The sequence below is a fragment of the Rhamphochromis sp. 'chilingali' genome (assembly GCF_963969265.1).
Source record: "Rhamphochromis sp. 'chilingali' genome assembly, chromosome: 6".
In the NCBI taxonomy this organism is placed as follows: domain Eukaryota; kingdom Metazoa; phylum Chordata; class Actinopteri; order Cichliformes; family Cichlidae; genus Rhamphochromis; species Rhamphochromis sp. 'chilingali'.
The window spans coordinates 25,526,573-25,549,561 of NC_137933.1; the positions used below are offsets into that span (position 1 = coordinate 25,526,573).

The 22,989-nt window shown below is 43.9% G+C and overlaps 1 protein-coding gene across 1 annotated transcript in view; it reads right to left on the minus strand.

Annotated features, from left to right (window-relative positions):
* The window catches only part of gse1b (Gse1 coiled-coil protein b), a 166,750-nt gene that overhangs the window by 99,190 nt on the left and 44,571 nt on the right, over positions 1-22,989 (minus strand). The window contains exon 2 of the mRNA XM_080885775.1: positions 17,126-17,264. Coding sequence (XP_080741901.1) covers positions 17,126-17,264 — 139 coding nt within the window. The remainder of the gene's footprint in view (positions 1-17,125; positions 17,265-22,989) is intronic.

Here is a 22,989-nt window from a genome sequence, read left to right on the forward strand (position 1 = left end):
CACACACACACACACGCATCAATTATCCCACTGCCACATCATCACCTTACCCTGCTAACATTAATGAGTCCAGGGGTTAAAGGTTGTTGACATTCCTTTCACGCTCCTGTGTGAACACTATTGCATGCCCACCCCCACCACGCACACAGACAGACACAGGCCACAAAAAAGAGAGATTTGCTCACAGAGCTCTGTGGTAATGTGAAAAGCTGAAGTTGTGCTCCTGTATAGAGTTTCAGAGTTGAGAAAGTCTTGAGGCTGATTCAGTGTGTGGTCTGAGGCTTACACAGGGCAGTCTGGGCTGTTGCTAGCCAGACTGATGAAGAACGCTGCTGCCTTGTGACAGATAATCATTGTATTCTTCTCCACTGCAGAGTCTTGGCCAGGAGACAAACCGTCTGGCAAACAGACAGCTTTACGGCGCAGAGCTCAATCAAACTGTCTCCCTACCCAGCGGTAAATACACGCACACACACACATACCAGCAAGCCTCACATACAAACACACACACATGGAAACCTAGAGCTAGCAGAGCCTAACCTAGATTGATAACACCAAGCAAATCAGTCTGTCGATTCCCAAAGACGGCTTACAGCTTTATCAACAGTGACATTTTGATTGTTGCATACTTTACTTACCTAATTAATTTAGAAGTGTTCTAATTCAAATGTCATTAACATTGTACACTGGTTGATTTCAGCCATTATTCCTTCATAGATGAGCAGTAAAGTAGGCAGTCATGACAAAAGGAAGACAGCCTCTGCTTCACTGTTCCAAGAGCCCTCTGCTGGATGGACACGGTACACCACAAACCCTCGGCGCTTCACTGCTGTGTGTTTCAGCAGTAGAAAATTGTCAAACGTCAGAGTCAGATCTGATAGTCTTTGCTCTGCTGACATTCAGTCCTCTCCCCAAAGAGAAGCACACTCCTTGCTATCAACGCAAAAAGTGGTCAAGCCAGGCAACATGCACCGGGGATATAGTACAGTGACTGTGTGCAGTGATGTGAGGTGAGTCTAGCTTATTTGCTGCTTAGAAACAAGGAAATGGAAAAGAGCAGTCTATATGTTCAGAAAATTCTATGCATGTGTGCATATGTTTGTGTGTGTCAGCGAGAGTGAGAGCAAAGGGTGAGATCAAGCTTCTGTCTCAGTGCTCTGAGTACATTTTAAAGATGTATGTGTGTGAGTGTGCAGTGCACCCAGACATATGTGCATGTCCTATAGTTTCAGCACTGCTTACTGACCCCTAACCCTCACTGCCATCGCTAGACCCTGCTACAATTGTCCCTTTGAGCCCCCTGTGGCCTCTGTGGCCCCCAAGGGGGGTAGTTTGCGTGCATGTGTGTGTGTATGTGTGTGCTGTTGAGCCAGAAGACCAGTCATGGCAGTCTGATCCTGAGCTGAGCTAACAGGATTAGAGGAGCCAGGGCTAAGAGGGGAGGAGTCCCTGCCGTCTCTGTCTCCTGGGGATCAGAAATGACACTCGGCCTCAGCAGATGCCCTTAGAGTTGCAGACGACTAACTCCCAATACAGATTCAAAGGTGGGAGTGAGGGAATAACAACAGACCTGCGTAGGCAGCTGCCACCTTGAATCCTCAGAACTGCCAAGAAAACCTTTAAAGTGAAAGAAAAGCACAGACAAATCTTCCTTCTTGTCAAAACTCCCTTTAGGAAGGTACTTCTCTTAACTTTAGCTGCTCCCAATAGCCAGTGGTTTACTCCAAAAATAGTGCTCTTCCATTAAAGAGAAGCACTTTTTGTTAAAGGTTTGTGATACCTTTCAGCTAGCAATTGGTTAAAAGTAATTAAAACTTGCAGAGCTCATTGTGGGTGATTGATGCATTTGACGAGCTGAAACCAAATCAGACCACTTCAGACCAGTTTACATGTGGCTCTAATGATGGCTGGCTGAATCACATTGGGTTAATGAATTTAGGGAGTCTCTAATCAAATCTGTGTGATCTGGCAACAAGACTGACATGTGTGTGTGTGACTGTGTGTTTTTGTATGTGAGTGTTTATCGATAACGTGAGGAAATAAACCCATCTGGAGCCAGGCAGGGGAGAGAAATTCTTGCTGCATGCTTCTGATACAAAATAAAACGTGATGTCAGGGTTTTCCTAAGGTGCAATAATAAGCATGAAGACATCAAAGTGTGGGAGGAGAGAAAAGCAGAAAGAGGAAGAGTGAGAGAAATACGGGGACTCGTATGCATGTCTATGAGAGCGTTCGCATGCATTCATAATTGCACATCTGGCAACCCAAAGAGCAAGGTTCCACAGTGACCCTATTTAGCTCCCCGTAATATACTCACACTCTCATTACCACCCAGTTTGTGTGTGTGTTTGTGTGTGTGAGTGTGCTTGTCTGCATGTGTGAGTTATTCTAGTTGCTTCTTCCATTATGCTGTGTTTAAACATGAGAGAGCTCTTCGAGACAAGAGAGAGCTGCGTGAGGGGATCAAACAGTCGCACATACACACTCAGTCAAGCACAAACAGCGTGCTTATACATACACAATCTCAGACACACGTGCACACATGGAGACGCAAAAATGCAATACACCCCCCACACTTCTCTGATTAATAAAGGTCAATTAGCAATTATAATTTCCATATTTAATCAGTCCCCTGTGGTGTTGCTCTGTGGCCTGAGCTTTGACAACTGGCTCTCTCCCGCTCTCTCGCTTTCTTTCTCCCTCTCTCTTTCATCTCTGCTGATGCAGCTCTCACTCCACCTCTCTTGCTTCATGTCACGCTCCTGCGCTCTCCCTATCTACGTCATTAACATCTGAGCACGAGCGCCCTGCTTTTCCACCTCATTGTATCCGAGCCCCTCCCGTCTTACCATGTCATCCCTACATCCTCCCATCCCCCCTTCTCTACTTTCTAACTCCATTCTCCCTCACTTCCCCTCACTCTCTCTTTCTGCATCCTCCCTGCATCCTCCTCCCTCTCTCTATCTCTGATGAATGCATCCCCTCATTAATCTTGATGTTTTTCCTCTTGCTGTGTTCTTCCACAGGCCTTCAAACCTCTCGCTAATTGCAATTAATCACTGAGGGAAACAGATGCTGGGAACAAAGGCAACCTGGGGGGGGGGCATGGGTCTGTACATGTGTTTATGTGTGTACAGCTATCAGCGTGCACATGTGTGTCCACAAATGTGTACAACAGGGCGGAGGTTCAATGAAGCTGTCAGTCAGTGTGCCACACAAAAGTTGGGTATCTGCAGGGTGCTGACATGAACCCTGGGCTGCACGTGCTGGGGGTGTCAGGAAGAGTTCTCGTGTTTGCTTATATGCAGGTGATTTTTGTATGCTGTGCTGTACTTGCCTGACCCTGTCACAGCTCATCGTAATACCAGCCTAGCCTCCCTCTTTGGCATTGGCAATGAGAGCTCATAAAAAGATAAAAGCATGCGTACGAGGACAAGAGGAAAGAAAAAAAAAACAAGGAAGAAAAGCATTTCCTTGCATTAGCCATTTGGCTAATAGCTGCTCTATCTACATTCCAGCTTGCATGATAAATGTGTGACAGTCATTGTTCCAGCACAGTTAATGATTTTATTTTAAAAATTAAGAAAGCATGAAGATGACAGACCTACATGTTCCTTCCTACTTATGTGTGTTAGAATACGGTGATTACTAATGTTACTTTATTTCACATACAGAGAATAATCCCACTTTCTCTTGTTTTTTTTTGTTTTTATTCCTACCTCCTCCCCTTCTCTCCCCATGCCTCCTTCAGTTGTCTGTCATAGCTGTTCAGCCTTCTGCCTTAAGAATCTGCACAACAGCTCCCTAAGAATGCGCACAATGTTTTGGAGGAATAAAGCACACACAAATATACACCGGCATGCACAGAAACACTATTCGTAACTGTTCAGCTGAATCACAGACAAGAGAGTGAGGTTTAATGTGTGTGTGAGTGTGTGTGTGGATGTGTGTGTTCATATGTGAGGTGCTATTATCCATCACTACAGTATCTGCATCACTTATCAGCCACAAGGAGGCTGAGAAAAAAAAGGCTCCTGGAAAACACAAGCACTCGAAACAAAATGGAGAACAAATGAAAAGAAACCACAAGTCGTATATTCTGCTGGGTGCACGCATGCATTGATGCCAGCACACAAACACCTAAGCAGCGTAGTCTGAAATTACAACTACTCGAAGGAGATGTGAACGTCACAAAGACTCATCAAACAATCAGTGGGAGACGCTGCGAGGCTCGGCTGTGTTTTAACACAAGCCTGTTATGCTACAAATCCACTCCAGGACGCAGCAGAATGTCCAACACAAAAGACTCCAGATAACAGACTCCTGCTTTTCTTCTCCCTCATTGCTGGGAGAGGATCATTCTGAGTAGCTTTGAGCCTCTGCGTACGGGGGCATCAGAGGGACAATAATGAAATCAAGCTGATCTGATATATTCTCTCAGAATAACACAATACGGTGACCCCTACATAACCCCGAGCACGCACCATCACCCTCCAAATGCAAAAGATCTTGGTGATAGCAGGACCAAAAGGGGAGCAAGGGGAAGGAGGGGGTTAAATGGAGGGAAGGTAAATGAGGTAGTGTAAAGAGTGTAGCGCCTCATGAATTGTTAAAAAGACGTGAAGCAGGTGTTGTGGTAATACTCAAGGAGGTGTGGGCCTACCCCATGCACCCCTTCTCTCATTCTCATTCTCTCTTTCACACAGTCACAACAAGTCACAAATACAAAGAAGCATCTACTTGAGGCATAAACAAAAACGGGAAAGTGACAAATGTTATTTAAAAATGATCACACGGTGGGATGATGAAGACTCTTAATGTATACACAAGTGTCAATGAGTCACAGATAATGACAGCACAGTACACGTGGCTCAGGCCTAGCACCTCTGCTCTGCAGTAACTTCATTTGTCACTGCTGTTGTCACACTTCAAAGCCCAAAGCATATTGAGCTGTTTCTCATTCCCAGTAAAAGGTAGAGAGGGAGGAGATCTTCGAAGAAAGCCTGGAGAAAGCTCGATTAAGCGTCTACTGTTCTTTACCTGACAATACTCTAACTTCAAGAAATGACAAAGCCTACTTCCCCAAACACACCAACCCCCTGCGCACACCGACATAGTCCCCTGACAGTTCCTTCCCAGCAGGCTCCACTCAGCCTTTATTCATTTTTTATACACACCTCCTGTGAGTCTATTGCTCGGCACGCAGCAATCGCTGCGCTTAACCCATTATGCTAGGTAACGCTCCCCGGAACGGTTGCTCCCTCCCCAGGATAAATTATTAACTTCCTCCACGTCCCGCCATTTATCACTGAGCCCCATCGAACAGAACAGGAGAACCATTGCTCATATCCATGGCAACAAGGGCCCATTTGTGCAGCAGTTGGATGCTGCTGATGATGAGGAGAGAGATGAGGAAGATGAAGCGAGAAGCCAAATAATACCTGCTTTTATCACGGTCTCTATTGGAAGCATGCAAGCCTGCTCTTATTTTTTAGTTGATTTTTCTTTCGCCTCTACCTCTTTTTACAACCTCTGTGTGCAGCCCCTTGCCTCTTCCTCCGTGGCTCCTCTCGCCTTATTCACACTACCAGCCCTCTCCTCAAGTCTGAGATGGCAGCAGTATGGGTAATTAGATCAGAGCTTTTCTTTTGTCTCCATGGAGATGAATCATACAGTCAGAGTGACAGTCTGAGCTTTAGTGCTACGCGGTAACCTAATCAGAATGTTTGAACCCCGGCCAGAGTGGCAACATAACCAAATAATAGCAAGATGAACCTGCAATGACCTGCATCCCAGCGCACAGCAGGGCACACAGACGGGGGTGATGAGCAGGTCTGGTTAAACACACCGGATCACATCCCGAGATGTGTTTGTGCGCATCAGAGTATGTGTGTGTGTCTATGTGCATGAGTGAGTGCCTGAGCTTGAGAGGCGTAGGCCCTCACAGGTGTCCTAATTCATGAGCAATCGCAACTCATGAATAATTAAACGCGAAATGCAAATGTGCTCCTTTGATCATTTACATTCATGTCTAACAGCATTAATTAATCAAACAAACCTTTTCTTTTTCCCCAGTGGAATAGTAGGAAAAAACCCCACCAGCAGTCAGAGCACAAAAACACTTAAACACATGTAGGCAGACAAATATACGAAAAAGAAAATCCACACAGTAAACAAGTTCACTAATCACACCATTTAGCCACATCTAAAGAAGCAAAAATTATGTATATTCAATTTGTAGAGCGACTCAACCTTGTGCCAACCACTCGGTTAAGATGAGTAAGTATTCCTGCATGTAAACGGACTCTTATGATATCCCTTTTAGTAGCTACACCTGTATGCTAATGTGGTTCACACAAAAACACAATGCAATTTCAGCATAAGCTCTATGGTAAGCCATCACCTGATGTATTGCTGTGATAGTAAGTTAGATGCTACATCTAACTCACAGGTCCTGCAGTACCAACTGCTCAAATATGCACACGAGCATAGTCACCACCAACCTATAACTGCATGCACAAGCTCGCACAGCATGACACAATTCAAACAGAAAGAGAACTGAGACTGATTCTCATGTTTAAAGTGCAAAATTCTGTTGTCAACAGTTGGCTCTAACGGATAACCTCACAACTGAACACAAGCACATGCACAGAAACCACAGCTGGCTGATCAGGATTTCATAGGCTTTTTGATATGCCCACTCTGTGAGATGGACCTTATAAACAGACTCTGTTCAGCTGACCTCTTGTTTATAGCAACAGTATCATACACAAATGAAAAACTCATAAAGCAAGAAACAGATCTCCCTCCCTCCTCTCTCCCATCTTTCCACATCCTGTCTCTCAGATTTTCTCAATTTTTGGTCGTCTCCTTTGCTTAACCTCCACCCTCACCAAACGAACTCCTCTCTTTCGCTTAATAAGCCTGTTTGCATGCAGTGCACACTTTTAAACAAACACAGACTCTAATGCATACCTAGCCAGACTCCTATAACTCTCTGCTGGCACCAGTCCCCTCCTGTCGCACCCTTCTGTCATCAATTCCTGCTCAGTGATAGAGAGCGGTGCATCTGACTTATGGAGGATATCAATATCTCAGACATAAAATGGAGAAGGGAAGGATGGACACCTCAGGCTTCTTTTAGGATGCCTCGTAAAGCTAAATGATAGTTGAAGGGGATGAGAGACTGAAGAGAAGGTGGGGCAAGGGAGGAAAAGCGAGTGGTGGTTGTTAACGTTATGGCAGGAGAGGCGTAAATAAGGGAGGTAGAGATTTACAGCGTGCGGGTGACGTTTGAGAGTGAGGTGTTTGTTGAGTGGTGACAGTAGTATTAACAAGGTTACAAAGGACTGAGTGGGTTCGCTTGCTGTTTGCATGTGTGTAATTGGCGATTTACGTTTGAGCACAGTTGACAGTGTGTATTATCCAATGGCTGATCTCACCAAGGGATTTATGTTAACAGCCAGCATTCGAAGTGTCTAACAGTAGGCTGTAAATAGCTGTCTGTCTCCAGTGACATTGCCAAAACATCCATAAACCTGTCACCTAGGACAGTTTCAGTCACATTCGACAGGAAGGGCCAAGCAGCCATTAAACTATCAGCTTACACTGAGAAGGCAGGTCTGCACGGTGGCGTTGGGGGGGTTGTGCTGCAAGCATTAATGAATCTACTAGAGCATTTAAAATAACTGCAAAATAGGCGTTTTACGAGGGTGGAGCAATGTGTGTATCTAAATATTCATAATATGGTTGAAATGGACAAGTTGACACCGGCTGGAGTTCTCTGCAGGCTGTTAACAGATACAGCACGCTGAACTATGGTTAGCCCTCTGACTCACACAGAAGTAACTGCACCAACACATATGTTTGATAAGTACACACACACACGCACACACACACACACACACACACACACACACACACACACACACACACACACACACACACACACACACACACACACACACACACACAGGTGCTTCAGAGCGAGGTCAAGCAGACATTGTTGAACTAAGAAGAGGATCAATAGTGCTCTGAGTGTTTGTGCACCTCTTGCTTCCCTCCCACATTTTCTTTGCTCATTTGCAGTCTTTCCACCTCTTTCTCTCTCTTCCTCTTGCTACCTTTATGCACATATACAATGCTACCAGTATAGCACGCATGCAGCAGAGCAGCAGCCATTACTGTACAGCAGGGCATTTCTCATACTACTGCAATCCTCGCTATGCTCTCTTACAACTGACTGCTTTACCATCTCTGCTGTGTGGTATAACTGTCACCACTGCATGTGTGTCTGCGTGTGTTTCTGGATGTGTCCCAGAGGCTGTGTTCATACTACTGTGGGAAATCTATGGCTGGTGACTCCAACTCACTGGCACCCTACTAGCAATAGCCTGGATGTGATAGGCAGATGAAAAGAGAACAAGGCAGTGACAGAACGACAAGCAGAGAAGAGGCAGAGAGAACATGTAAAGGACAAAATGCTTTCTTCCCTAGTTGGGAGCATCTCATTTTTTCTCATTAGGGGAACTCATCTGAGCTCAGAGGATAAAAGGAGGACTGATAGCCGGTCTTTCTCTTTCACTCCATCTCTCCTCTTTCTCTTTTTCTCCTACTGTGCACATGCCACCTAATTAATTACACCCTACCATTGCATTGCTACAACAACCACTGCCGTCTAATTAACAGCAAGCCTCAATCATGACCCCACTTCTAGGGTTCTGGATCTGTTTGTGTGCGTGAGGTAGAGAGGTGGAGGAGGAGTACTGTAAATGTGTGATACGCTGTAGGGAGGATGGCAAAAAACAGCAGGCAAAAGAGAGAGAGGGAGAGAAGGGTAGGTTGATTAAAATTTAAGATGAAGAAAGAAACAAATGGATGACACATAGCTTGCAAGAAGCGGTGAGAAGAGCTTAGTTAAGACAAACCATTAATAAGAAGACAATTATTTAAATATGACAGATGCTCAAAAGAAGAGAGCAGAGATGGGGCAAGATAGATGGCGCATCTCCTCCCCAGTCCCAGCTGGATTTTATCAAGCAGACTGGAGCCAGCGAGGTTGGTGGGGAGTTCCAACTGTGGCGCGTTTCACCCCGGATACGTCACTACCAATCCCCCTTGAGCCTGCATGAGCCTGGCCAGGCCAGGCTCATCGGCTCCTACCGGCCCAAACACACTCATACTGATTTTATCAGAGAGAAGAATAGAGCGAGGCAGACACTCAACACACATCAGCTGTACAAGCTGCAAACCACATATCGTTAGCTTCATAGCATAAGTGCCTAAGTCATTGACTTAGTCAAATGACTTAGGCAATTATGCTATGAAGCTAACGATATGCTACATGTAACGTCCCTGTGGTTTAATGGTCTCCAAAAAGAGATGAAGAGAGAGACGAAGAGGGCGGCAGCTGTAATTTGTTTAGTGTATGTGAATCGATTAGAGTTAGGGTCGTATTATTCTTCTCCCACGTCACACACAAGAGAACTGAAGCCCAGTGGAGCAATCAAGGGCTTAAATGGAGTTATGCGCACACACAAACACAAACCCTGGTTTCCCGAGTGTCTTCTAAACAGTTTATGCAGAACATGAGGCCATACGTATGGTAAATGAGAGGTGAAAAAAAAAACCCACCCCAGAAACTGATGAGGGGGGCCACACCGGATGTAAATGATACACTAATGGGAAAATACAGTTAAATGTAGATAACCAACAGATAAAAATGACACCATAATTAATATTAAGGTGTCAACCTCGCTTTATTAATAGTGTTAAAGCCATTTTGAAGAGCCAAGTAGACTTTTCTTGTAATTACATCCAGACATATCTAGTGTTGCTCCCAAAAAACGTTTGTGCCTCATATTACATCGTAAAAAAGATCCATGCAGTTATTTCATACATGTTGCTTATTTCAGTTTATTATACAATAATTATTATATAATAATAATGCAATGAAAGCTAATATTAATTTTAAGAATTTTTTTATGTTTATATAGTATTTATGTGAAAGAAACCTGGACAGGATAATTTAATATAGTTTATGTATTATGTATTTTACCATTTTAATATTAGCATAAGTGCAGTCAAAAGGAAATGCTCATGAGAAAGCAGAGGTGGATATGATATTATCTTGTCAATAACATTTTGACAAATGCAAAATAATAAAATAACACAATATAATAAAGTCATATTAAATATTTAATCAAACTCACTTACATTACGTACATTACACGTTTACATTTTTACTCTTGGGCACCATTATAAGACGAGTTTACAGTCTTTCTTTATTTTCATGTACAGAGTCGTATAAAGGCGAAAACGTGACACGTATATAGTTTCACTAGAACAACATAAATGGAAGATATAGAGGAGGATAGGAGAGGGAGGAAGAAGGAGAGAAAGTGAAACAGAATGTACTAGTAATGGGCCAACGGCAGAGAGAGGCCATGTTCGCTGTCAGCCATTAACATGGCCAGGACTAAATTATTCACTGCACTCTGTCACCTTACACAAGCCTGGGCTAACACAGACTAAAGAGGGCTGTGTGCGTATGTGTGTGCATGTGGGTGTGTGAGAGTGTGCGTGTGAATGAACTGTGGCTGGCAGGAGGTGGAAGGGAAGGATTCCTTTAAAGAAGGGGCTCTGTAATGCCATCCTGTGGCTAGAAGAAGAAAGACTATGTACGAGCTTTTTCAATTAGAGGGAGCACACCTACACAAGCATTCGCAACCATACACCAGATCAAGAACAAGCCTTTATGTTACTCTGAAAAATGTGCATGCAAATAATATACAAGTGCTAACCTTCTCTTGCCCTTTGAGTGTGACAAGCCCACACGCAAATACATAAACATGCAAGCACAAACACCGCAAGCAAAAACATTTAAAAAAGACACGAAAGAACAGAGAACTGTTTTGTGTAGAGGAAGCTGATTTCCATATAGCCTGCTGGTTTACTAAGGAACAGGAGAGGGTGGTTAGGAAAAGCAGCTGGGCAAACAATACAACCTCACCTGGAGTCATTTATATGGATTGCTTGTGTGTCTGTGCCCGTTTGTGTGCGTTATGCCTATGTGTGTGAGGGTTTGTGTGTTTGGTTGTTATGTTGAGAGGGGTGTCTCCTGTTGCTGCTCTTCTTCATCATGTTCCTGAAAGTGCCGTTGGCAAGGAAACCGGGGAGAGAGAGAGCAAGCGCGAGACACATGAGAGACAAGTCAAGGAGCACAGTTTCGGGTAAGAGCAAGACAAAATGGGGAACAAAAGGCAGACAAATGAGAGAGGAAAAATAAAAGCAGAAGATCATGGCAGAGAGTGCTGGTGGTTGTTGGAGCAGCGGGGCTAGAAGAAGATGGAGGAGGGAGTTACAGAGGGGAGCCAAAGAGCATGTGACAGTGCGACCCATGCCTCCCACTGACAAGCTTTATTACAGTCCCACCTGCCGAGAGACAGCAAAAAGCACTTAGTCTCAGCCAAGTCGCCTGACAGCAGAGGACAGTTCGAAAGGAGGGAAAGAGAGAGGGATCAGAGAGTGGGAAGAAAGGAAGGAGAGAGGCTAGAAGTGGAGACATGAAGGCTGGATGGGAGAAAGGGATGATTAAAGTCATGGGGTTGCAAAAAGGGCTGGAGAGGAAAGGTGATATAAATAAAGGTGACACACAGAGAAAAAAACATGACAAAAGCCCAAAAATTAATTCAATATTGTTATTAGATGACCACCACTGGCAAAAGTACACTTTAATGAAATATTTTCATCTATAGAAAACATCCTCACTTTTTCTTGTACCCACTGTGGATTAATTCCAGCAGTGTACTTCTTTAGTTGAGCTATTACATTGCTCGATTTTCTAATTTTTCTCCCATGTTCTCGATAATGTCGGAGGGCACAGTGGTGCAAAGATGATTACTGTCACCTCGCAACAAGAAACTTTTGGGTTTGACTCCACCGACTGGCTGCGGCTCCTCTGTATCCTCCCCCTGTGCCTGTGTGGTTACTCAGCTTCACCCGAGAGTTCAAAGACATGTTGAGTTAACTGGTGATCCTGGCCATAGGTGCAAATGTGATTGAGAATGGTTGTCTGTCTCTCCGTGTTAGGCTCGGTGACCTGTCTAGAGTGTACTTCCTCCTTTTCTTGCCCTATGACAGCTGGGATAGCCTCTACAAAGCTTGCTGCCAGTTTTTAGCACATCAGGCCTAATCATGCTTGAACACCTGCTTCCTTTCTCAATGTGAGGTCAAAGGTCAGAGCCTGGAAGTCTCTCACTAAGCTGTCTTTTTTCTTCTTTTTTTTTCCTGAGCTGTCTTGAACGTTGCCTGATGGCTTCCACGCTGGGCCTCCACCTCACATTAGGTGGTCTCAGTGTGTAAATATAGTATATCTTAATACATCTAAATATATTTTCTCTCAAGTCCAAAAAAGGGAATCACAATGTTGACAAGCAGTACTGGCAACAGGTTTAGTTACTTGAAGTTAAAAAACAACACTTTCAAAAACAACATAAATTTATTAATTTTTTTACTCAGTAACATGGGGTTTAAGCTTTTTGGATAAAAACTGGCAATGCATTTCAACATATTGTAATTGATGTAGTTTAAGGTCATTTTAAAGCATTGCAGATCAAGCTTTACAAATCCTTTAAGACCAGCTGTGGTGAGTGGTATAATAGTAGAATATAGCAAGTGCCTGTACAAGAAAAAAGTTAAGCAAGGGACTTTCACCTTGGAGAGAAGGTGTTGAATCCCTTGTGAAGCCAAAAGTTAGCCTATCTGTTGTGAGGCAGTCAGGCAAAGAGACAGGGAGAGAAGAGAGCTGCAGAAGAGGGCATACTGGCAACAAGCTTGTTGCAGGAATAGTTGATGAAGACACTTCTTTATCACTCTTAACTGTGTCATTGTCATTGTGCAGAAAGAATGTCAGATTCCAAACATTGCCTCCCCGATGGTGTTAGGATAGCAAGGTAGGTAGGAATATTGATATATGCAGTATAGAGCTAAATATCCACCCAGAAATAACAATGCAATTTTAGATACTGCCATCATTTAGTGCATCAGCTCACATCTAATAGAGCTCCAGCCTGATGATGTATCTGCTGATGAGCTATGGCCAAGTAATGACATGCTCCGCTGCCTGTGAATCTATAGGTCTCTTCCCTAAATCTACACTTTCAGGCTCCCAGGCTCTGGTTGGAAAACCACAGTCACTAAATCAAACCCATCCGGAGGGAAGAGGAGAGAAAGTGAGAGAGCGATGGAAAGAAAGAGACGGTGAATATGGGGGGAAAAGGGGGTCAACAGCCCGTTTCTCGGCCTTTCAGGGAAAGGAATGTGTTGGAAGGGATACAAATCAACCAGGAGTGACTGCACAATAAGGTCAGTGTGACCAGAGGAGAATCCCGACACAAATGCTCGACTTGCATATATACACGCACAGGAGCAAACACATTAAACACACAAATGCAAACACAGTGAGTGATTGAGTCGGGGCATAAGCTCATGCCCACCATGCGAGTGGCTAATAACCATGGCATGTTGCCAAACCCACTGTCTCCTCACTAATTCCCCCATGCACGCCAGCACTGGCGCCACACACTGCAGAACAGGGCTCTGTTTCGCAAAAGTTCTATGATCATTACTGAATTACTCAGATACATGAATGAAAAAACATGCAACACACGCCATCCAGTTTGCAAGACCCTGAAGAAAAGATAATGAAACAAACAATGAAAACACTGTGAATTAATATTTGTTTATTGAGACTGCCTGCTCTCACTTAACACACACACACACACACACACACACACACACACACACACACACACACACACACACACACACATCTCAATGCCCACTCTGATGGGCTGGAAAAAGAGGGCAGAGAAGTGGCACTTTGCCAAGTGTGGTGCTGCCAAGAGACTCAGTATACCCCAGTCTCCAGCGGCATTTTAATCACACACACACACACACACAAACACACACACTTTCCCATCTGCTGTGCTTCATAGAAGCGGTGGCAAGCTTGTCACTGTCATTTGAAGTTGTCCCACCCTCCCATCCCCACAGAGGGGGACAAAAGAGAAGAAGAAAAGAGAGGGAGCCGAGGAGGGGGAGCAAGCAGTGGCATTCCTCCCCATGCTTCCTCTGTCACCCTCCAGTCGTCCTCTATTGAGCGCATTCCTTGCTACCACGTCTTCAGCTCACCATCCTCTCCTTCCCCACCCCTCAGCGCCTCAGTCGTGTAACCTCTTTGCTCTCTTATTCCTTGCACTGCTCCTTACATACACATGCCGATCTGTCCACTGGACAAAAGATGGGGGAAAGTGCAGCTGTAATCATCTTCTTACAGCCGGCTTTGTTTAATGTTTGCATGTGTAGCTTACTGTGTTGTGGCATGACTGTTTGAGCAGTCAACCTGCTGTCTTCCCTAACACTCTTAATGTGGAATGTTAACCAGACACAACAAGCTCAGTCTTTCCAAGCAGATGCAAGTGGCCAAAGACTGTTAAGTACCCACCCTCTGTGCCCCAACCAGTACCCACACCCTACCTTCAGGGGTGTTCCATGCTCCCACTGTGGGTAATTGTGATTGTATTGAACTGGCCAAAAGCCAAGTGCACTCAACTGCCAAGTCTGCCAAGTCCAGCTGTGCTGTTGCGATCAAAACACACTCACAGCTCATCTCATGGCAATCAGCATGCGTAATTCCCTTGTCAAAATATACATATGTACACAACAACATGAAGGCATATGTTTCTGAATGGATTTGTTGAGTGTGAAAAGGACAGAAGGCTGCTCTGACACAGTGGAACAGAGCAGAGTAAAGGCTAACAAAGGCAGGAATCAAAGACGCTGTGAGACGGATAAATGCTCCAACAGTTGAGATAAAGAAGAGAATAGCACCACAGATTCCCACTCCATATACCCTTACTATTATATAGGCTATATAAGTCCTGCGTGTCACTCCCTCTATTAGAAATCTGTGCAGTTAGTGTAGCAGGAGGTTTACCTTTGTCCTTCCTCACCACTAACGATGTATTGACTGTGTAGTTGCTCTGAGTGGGTTGTGAAGTATTCATCAAATCAAGGGTCCACAAGCATGAAGCACATCGTGGTCAGCCCAGTTCAAACCCTCTGTTTCCTTCCATATGAGGGTTCACTGCAATGGTTTTGAGCATTTGAAATGAAAAGTGGCTCCTTCTGAAATATTTCTGACATGATGTGACCGAGCAGAGAATGCAGACTGCAGTGGACAGTAGGAACTGTCTCAGATCATCAGTCTATCGCTATAGCGTCACTACGGTTGCTGCATGGGGACATTTAATGATTTAAACCCTACAGCCTTGTGATCATGACTGCCTGTGTACCTCTTTACTCTATTCTGTGTGAACACGGAAAGCGTGTCTTGTGTCACGTTTCTGGCCCGAGAGAAGGAAATGGGCCGTGTCATGTCAGTGTGAGCTGCAGCGCAACACGCATGATGAAGAGGGCTTAAATAACTCATGAAAACCCCGTTCTCATACCACAGTAGACCACAGGGAGGATCATTCAATGTTACGTGTGTGTCTGTAGATGTGAGGTCCCCCCCACCCCTTGTCATGACTGTTTAGCCAAGTGCCTTTGTGGTGGTGCTACAGTGTCTGTGTGTTTAGTTAGAAGGAGAGCTTTAGATGGTTTCTGTAAACGACAACAGGGCACTCGTGGCTAAACAGAAATAGCCGTGGAAAAAAGAAAGCGAGGCCTGAGCAGGAAAGAGCAAAAGAGAGAGAGAGAGCTGAAGAAAGCGACAGTGGAAAAGAGGAGGATGAGATAAGAAACGTACAAAACGGTGATGTTTATTAGTGTAAACATTTCCATAAATAAAAGAGAGAAGAAAAAGGGGATTTTGCATTCAGTTAAAAGGCAGTTTGGCTAAACTGATGAGAGGAGACAGCCAGCACTTTCTACATAAACACACTGAGCTCCAAACCCCTCTGTTGTGATGGCCTCCCCCAGGACATATAGTCACAATTTTTTTGTGGCTGTGCCTGCTTCATCATGACATCTTCAACCTCATTTTCCAGCATTACTTTAGCAGTCCCATCCTCTTAACCCTCGGGTCAAGCACCACTTAAATGCACTATAAAGGAGATGTGAACTGATGCAAAGCATACAATTTCAATAACTGATTGAAAAGTGTATTTGATTAATCTATCTAGAAGTAAATGTTCAAGTTAATAACAAAAAGGGTCTTTGTAAAAAAAAAAAAAAAGGTGGCTTTGTAGGTTTGCATTGCTGGTGATTTGGAGCAGCTGCTATAAAACAATGCACTCAAAGGATGGTGAAGAGATCAAACGCCTGGGACATTTGCAAAACAAACTGCAGACAAATCATCTTCACGTCCCATAATCTCACTTGGCAGATTGTATCGATAGATATTTGTGATGTGACACGATGGAAAAGAAGCCGTTAATGTATGACGCTTGGTGATACGTATTGTTGGTATACGGATGAGGTGAAATGGGGCTGTAAAGTGTAAAAAAGGCAGAAGTATAAGAGTACATGGTGGGACAAGCACGAAGAGAGGAAGTCAAAAGTAATTTTTGTCACTTTTCGGTTAGAGTGTCAGAACTGCCAAAGATCTCATTTCATTCACTCCGGGGGTCTCACCACTTCCTGTGTTGCTACATAGCAGGGTCACACAGATACCTCACACAGGATAAAGTAAGCACAGATAAGTTGCTTACCAAGTAAAGAGTATATATTTCGAGGGTGTGGTTCATTCTAGCTGCAGAGTGTTTACTACTGAATGTTCTGAGTGACAGACTCTCGAGTAGTTCTGGCCACAGGAGACACACAGAGACAAGATCAACAAATGCAATATTAAACATATCAGTCAGTCAGATAATACTGCTAATGGCTGGAGAATGGCAAAAGGAAATTCGATTGAACTGCTTTATAGTGCAGTAAGCTCTGTAAAATCACAGTAGTGTTAAGTGAAATGCTTTGAATCACAGATCCCTGGTGCGTAAAAGACAAATAAAAGGCTTCAGTGTTTTAAGCAAAACAGAAAAACAACAAAGAGAAGCAATAGTGATGGAAATAGGGAAGACGGAAGCATAAAACCAGTGGAACAAGTGGGTTTTGCAATACTCACTGGAAAGCTGACGGTCTGCTCTTTCTGCCTCCAAGGTCAGTGGCCGAGGAGGAGTGTAGTCACCTGTAGTTTGTGAGGGCCCCGAACCTGCGTCCACTTCCTTACTGGCTCCTGCTGCAGCCTCAATCACAGTACTACCCTGAAACATAGAAAGACTGTTAGGGTAACGAGGTATAAGAGGAGTTTATTAAGTCTAAATACATTTCCTGGAATAACCATCAACAACAACTCAGTTTAAAGATTCTCCTCCTGTGAAAGTCACAATATGAGAGATGCTGTGGAAATGTTTGCAAAACATACTTGTTCTTACTTTATCAGGGCTAAAGCAGAAATACTGGTATTGTAATAAACTTTAAACAACAACAAGAGATTGATGGTGCAAATATAGCAATTAACTGCAGATCTATTTTGACTGCAAACATTTTTAGCTGCTGTCACAGCACTCAGATTTCTGCTATAAAAAGACAACAACCGAAGGGGGATGCAGCTCTGGGTGAAGAAATGTCCCTTCCCTGAAGTGACAGAGCTACAAAACAGAGAGACAGACAGACAGAATCAAAGAGCGAGACAGAGGGAGACTTTTCCTGACAGACCAAGTCTGTTTGTACGTGCTCTACTCTGCCCCCTTCCACAGCTGAAAGAGGAAAGATGGATGAGACATCAGCAGAGAGACAAGCTGACCATGAAAAGCAGAGGGAGAAGCAGAGGGTGGCTGTCAGCGAGGTGAGAGAGAAGAGTGGGAAAGACTTTAAAAAAAAAAAAAGAAAAGAAAAAAAGACCGTGATGGCTCCCTCCATTGACGAGTAGCAGAGAGACAGGCAGGGGAGGTGCAGCACATCTTAAGACAAAAAGGCACCCTGGGCTTATGAAATATACATAGCTCTCAGCTGGAGACAGAGACACGGAGCGACAGAGCAGAGGAGGGCCCTGAAGACTGACGAGACTCCACTACCCCTCCTAAACACACACTGCTAAAAATAAAATACACAGACACATTCCTAATGACTTCTCATGAGGAGCTGGGGGGAGTAGTTAGAGTCTCTTTTTCCTCCTTTATTTAAGTGTGTGTGCTCGCCTGACTGACTGCATGTATTCACAGACATTTGTTGATGTTTGTGAAACATCAAGGTGCGTCAATGCTTCCTCCTACAGTTACAAGTTGAGTGGGCAAACCCAAAACGGTAAATATGACACAACAAACTGACAAGTGCTTTGGCAGTTGGCCTGTATGTAAATTCGCATACTGGTCAGGGGATTTTTTGTTAGCTCAACCGCTTCTCTCAAATCTGCCCACGGGCCTTCTTTTCAGGCCCAGACAGCTGCCTGTGCCACACTAGCAGTTAAAAACCATTTCAAATACACCTCACTTAACAATACATTCACCCTTTGTTCAAGCCAATGATTCACCTCTCCTACGCACTTTTGGTTATGGATATGCCACTGAGGTATTAGGATTCTCATCCCATTGTATTTTTGTGCACCTGTCTAACCTGCAAGAATGTCACTGGGTATTTTGACTTCTTTGCTGCTTTATTATATCTTATCTTAGCCTCTTCATCAGGCATGTTGGGTATGCTTTAAGGCTCTACACACCTTAAAAGCAAAGTAAGGGGGAGGACAGTGCAGGCAAATAGTCATGTCTGAGCCCGTGGATTAACTCTACTCCAGACAACACACACAACAAACATGCTCACGTGTTTCCTAACCTTTTCTGCCACTCACTCTCTTTCATCAGCCACTTTGGTGTCTTTTTTTCTTGTTTAAAAGGCACAAGTAAATGGCTTATTTATGAACTCCCTAAAGTGGATGTAAAACTATAAAAAAAGAAAGGAGAAGGGCACAGAGAAGCAGCTAGCAGGGCATGAACTTTTATATCTAGTCAAGGACATTAGCCTACATAATTTAATTACTCAGATATTGTTTCTTTTCTCATCCGCTAAACTGGATGGCAGGAAGCAGCACTTAAAAATCCAACCCTCAAAGAAAAAGCCAAGATAACAGGACTCATTGATGCTAATTTAGATGTTGGCATCAAAGGCTTAAAATGGCTCAGTTAGACCCAAAATATTGGGAAGCTATATATTTTCACAATGTCTTGGTGACACAACATAACCCTGTGACAGCAGCAGAAGTGCTTTCATACACAGCTATAAGCTAAGCAAAGTGTTACCTTCTCAATGACTAGCAAATAATGTAGCGATTCATGATTTGTTCTTAATCCGTTTAATGTGTTGGCATGCTGATATTTGTTAATACATATTAACTGCAAAGTGCAGCTAGGGCTAAGGAATTCTCTGTGACGCATGTCTTTGTTTGTTCCCAAGGTGTCACACAAATTGAAATGATGGGAAATTTAAGAGGAAGACAATTGATTGCACATCCAACCCAACCCAAGCAAAAGCTTAATTTATTTTTACAAAAACTACAAGTAACTACCTCTTAGTGCCTCGCCAACTCCATCAATCACTAAAACAGTAAATCTGAATCACACATTTATGCTGCATTGCCAAAAATAAGAAAGAAAAATGTGCCCGCATAAATAAAACTGATCTAAAGCTATATAACCACTCTTTCATTTGAAGAGCTGTGCCTGAGTGTGCATGCACACTTATGTTGACATATGCTTTCTGAATAGACCAGAAATAGACCAAGGCCATTTAAGATGCAAAGCAGGAGTCAGGAGGTGAAATGAGAAAGATCTACAGAGGTAGTACTAATTGAGGTTAATTCCAGAGTTCAGCATTATCTCTCTAATCGGTAAGGAGGGTGTTAGTAATGGATGATGTCACAGGACATGGAGAGAGCCTGCCAGCACAAATCACTTGCAGTGTGAAGTATAGTACGCCCTCCAAGGATCACAAGACATTAGTAGCTGAGAGCAGATCTTGATAGGCAGCTAAAGATAAACAGTCCAGAGGGTACGCAGGCTTACATGTAGAAAAGTGTGCATGCTTGTGTGCCTCTATTACTGTCTTAGAGAAAAAGGCTTTTCAGTCAAGAGAGCCACAACCTCTGCAGTTATCTGCCTGTCTTAACCTACATATCACCTGTCAGCTTCTAAACAGCGTTCACAACCTCTTGCACGCATCCACTCACCTTGTTCTAGAGTCTGTATCACTTCTTCTAAGTGAGACGCAGGGAGTGATGAGGCAACACATGTGCACATCACTCAAAAAGACATTTAGCCTTTGATAATTACTCTCTGTCTCTCTCATCCACACTCACTATGGGCTAACTCAGGCCTCTTCGGCGAGAAGCACTTTAGTCACGTCCGCACCATCAATACTTAAACCCTGCACAACATCTGCAGTTCAGCACCTTCCAGATTCATTAAGGAGGAGGACTGGGGGGGGGAGACCAAAAGGATACGTCAATAAGCAAAGCTGGTGTGCGCACATTTGTGTGTGTGTGTCACCAGGGTGCAGGGCCATCCTTAAGCACTGCTGACAGTCTAGACAGGAAATACACTTGAGGATGTCAATAAGTTAGTCAGCGGGAATGACGAGAGATCAATACTAACACAGGATGATGTCAGTGGCTGCAGATGAGATCACCTGAAGCATCAGGTATGAGGATCGACATTAGATGTGGCTTGATATAAAATTAATGGTATTATCACATAGTGTGGGTAAGAGAGAAAGTGGGTGAACATCATTTTTTCTTTTAATTACTCATGACATGCTAATCTACAAATACATGAAGATATAACTGATACTGAATCCAGACTTTTGAAAGACTTTCAAGTAACTGAAGAAGCTTCTCGGATGAAACTCAAAGAAGTCCTGTCGCTTTTCTTTCCAAGCTCTTTAGACTAAAAACACAATTCCACTTATTGTCTTTATTACCCTGGCATCACCGGTTAAATCACAATTGTGTTGAATCGTTAAACTTTCTAGAGCAAAGGAAATATTTCATATGAAAATGCCACGGATTAAAACTTCAACATTTTTGGGAATCAACACCTTTAAGTTGCATAAAGCGATTCTCCCTTGAGATCTGTGAAAACGATGAGATGATGCTGATTTCACCCACGGGACATGACTGCTTTATATCACATTGCCTTTCTTGCCGTGGCTTTTGGCGTGAGTGTCTGCGTGTGTGCGCACGCCGCTCGATGTGTGTTTGCGTGTGTTCTCAGCTCTACTGACATTTCCTCAAACGTGGTTGACATTTCCAGGGGATTTGAAGACTTGATCCCTTCTGTGTTTGAAGAGCTGTGTGCTGCCCTCCTCACAGCACCGAAGGAAACGCTGCAGCAGAGCCAGCAGCATGCCCTGCCTTCAGGGCTTTAGTCTACAGCATTTGGAGCGGCCCGTCCTCATTCACCCGTAGTATGATCAGGAGAAGACCTGCACTATACATTGCCTGCCTTTTAGAGACGACTGGTTCACTGCTTGGTCTTTTCCTTAGTCTTGCTGTTTTCCCCTGAGGTGTGGAGTGTTTCTGCTTTTCTCAACTGAGGCAGAAAAGCTATAAGCAAAAGATATGAGAGAAGAAAGTAGATAGAGATAGTGTGGGAGGGAGTGAGAGGGAGAGAAAACAAGAATGTGTGATGGAGAGAGGGAGAGATCCGTTTCTCCTGCTACAGGCTGGTTAGTGGAGCGAACTGACACAGACTGACATCTCTCTTCCACGGAGACTGAGTTAAAAAGAGCTTGGCTACTCTTTGTCCATTACTCTCTCTCTCTCTCTCTCTCTTTCTCCAGCTTTCCCACTTCTTACTCTTTCAGATGTCCAACCCTCTCTCTCTTTCTCCTTCTCTCTCTGACCACCCCGAGGCTCCCGTGTCTTGCTTTTTCTGCCTGGATGGACTGTGCAGCAGTCCTGTCCTAGCCTGGGGCTCAAATTACACCCTACCGCCCTGTGTTAGCCTCACATGCGCGCGTGCACGTGCACACACACACACACACGTATGTACACAAGCAAAATGCACAGAAGCCCATACGGTAGCCGCGAGGAGGCCCAGGGCCCAAACACAGGTCAGGGCTGGGTCAGTTAAAGGCAGATGGACAGCAAACCCAAATGAATCAAGCCTCACACCAAGTAAAATAAATTCATATTTGATAGTGTGTGTAAGTGTATTTAAACACTAATAAAAACATTGATCTTGTGGCATAATAAAAAAATATGCCTGATATTCAAATAACCGTGAAATGAGAAGACTCTATGTCAAGACCACGTCTTGCATGGTCAGTTCAAAGTCATCCTGTCATTACCACAAACCTGAAAACTGATGTTAGGTATGATCTTGGTCTCCTGTCCTCAGCAAACACCTTAAGCACCAGACTAAATCAGCATTATGTCTTTAACCAAACTACATCTTTATGGCGCACAAATAAAGTAAAAGTAACTCCCCAGGACCATAAGATCCTGTAGGTCAGATGATTTGTGTGTGTGTGCTGATCTGACCTCACTATCTCCCTGCCCTTCAAATGTCAGTGATGTCATGGTTGTAAAAGATGTGTTTCCTGATGGAGAGCGGAAGGGAAGCATTCAGTTGCTTCCTGGGTCTATTTGTCCCTAGGAGCAGGATGCAGGGGTACAAGTGACTCAATAACAATGTGTCACTTTATTGACCCCCATGTAGGATACACAGTATCACCCCCTTCAAGGCAAGTCATACTACACTGCTGAGCAGGAGCAGGGGAGCATTCAGATTTAGTGCTTATAGTACTGCATATATGGTACAGACAAAAGCATGTATAGTTTATTTTACTCCCTCCTGTTGCCCTTCATAGTTTATCTCCAAAATTCAAAGTCAAAGTTACAGTATTGCACTTCTATTTCAGTTATTTGAACTGAGGCTTAGAAAGGTTAAACCTGCAGTTAGGTCTCAAGCTGTGGGTTGAAAACAAACTAGATGG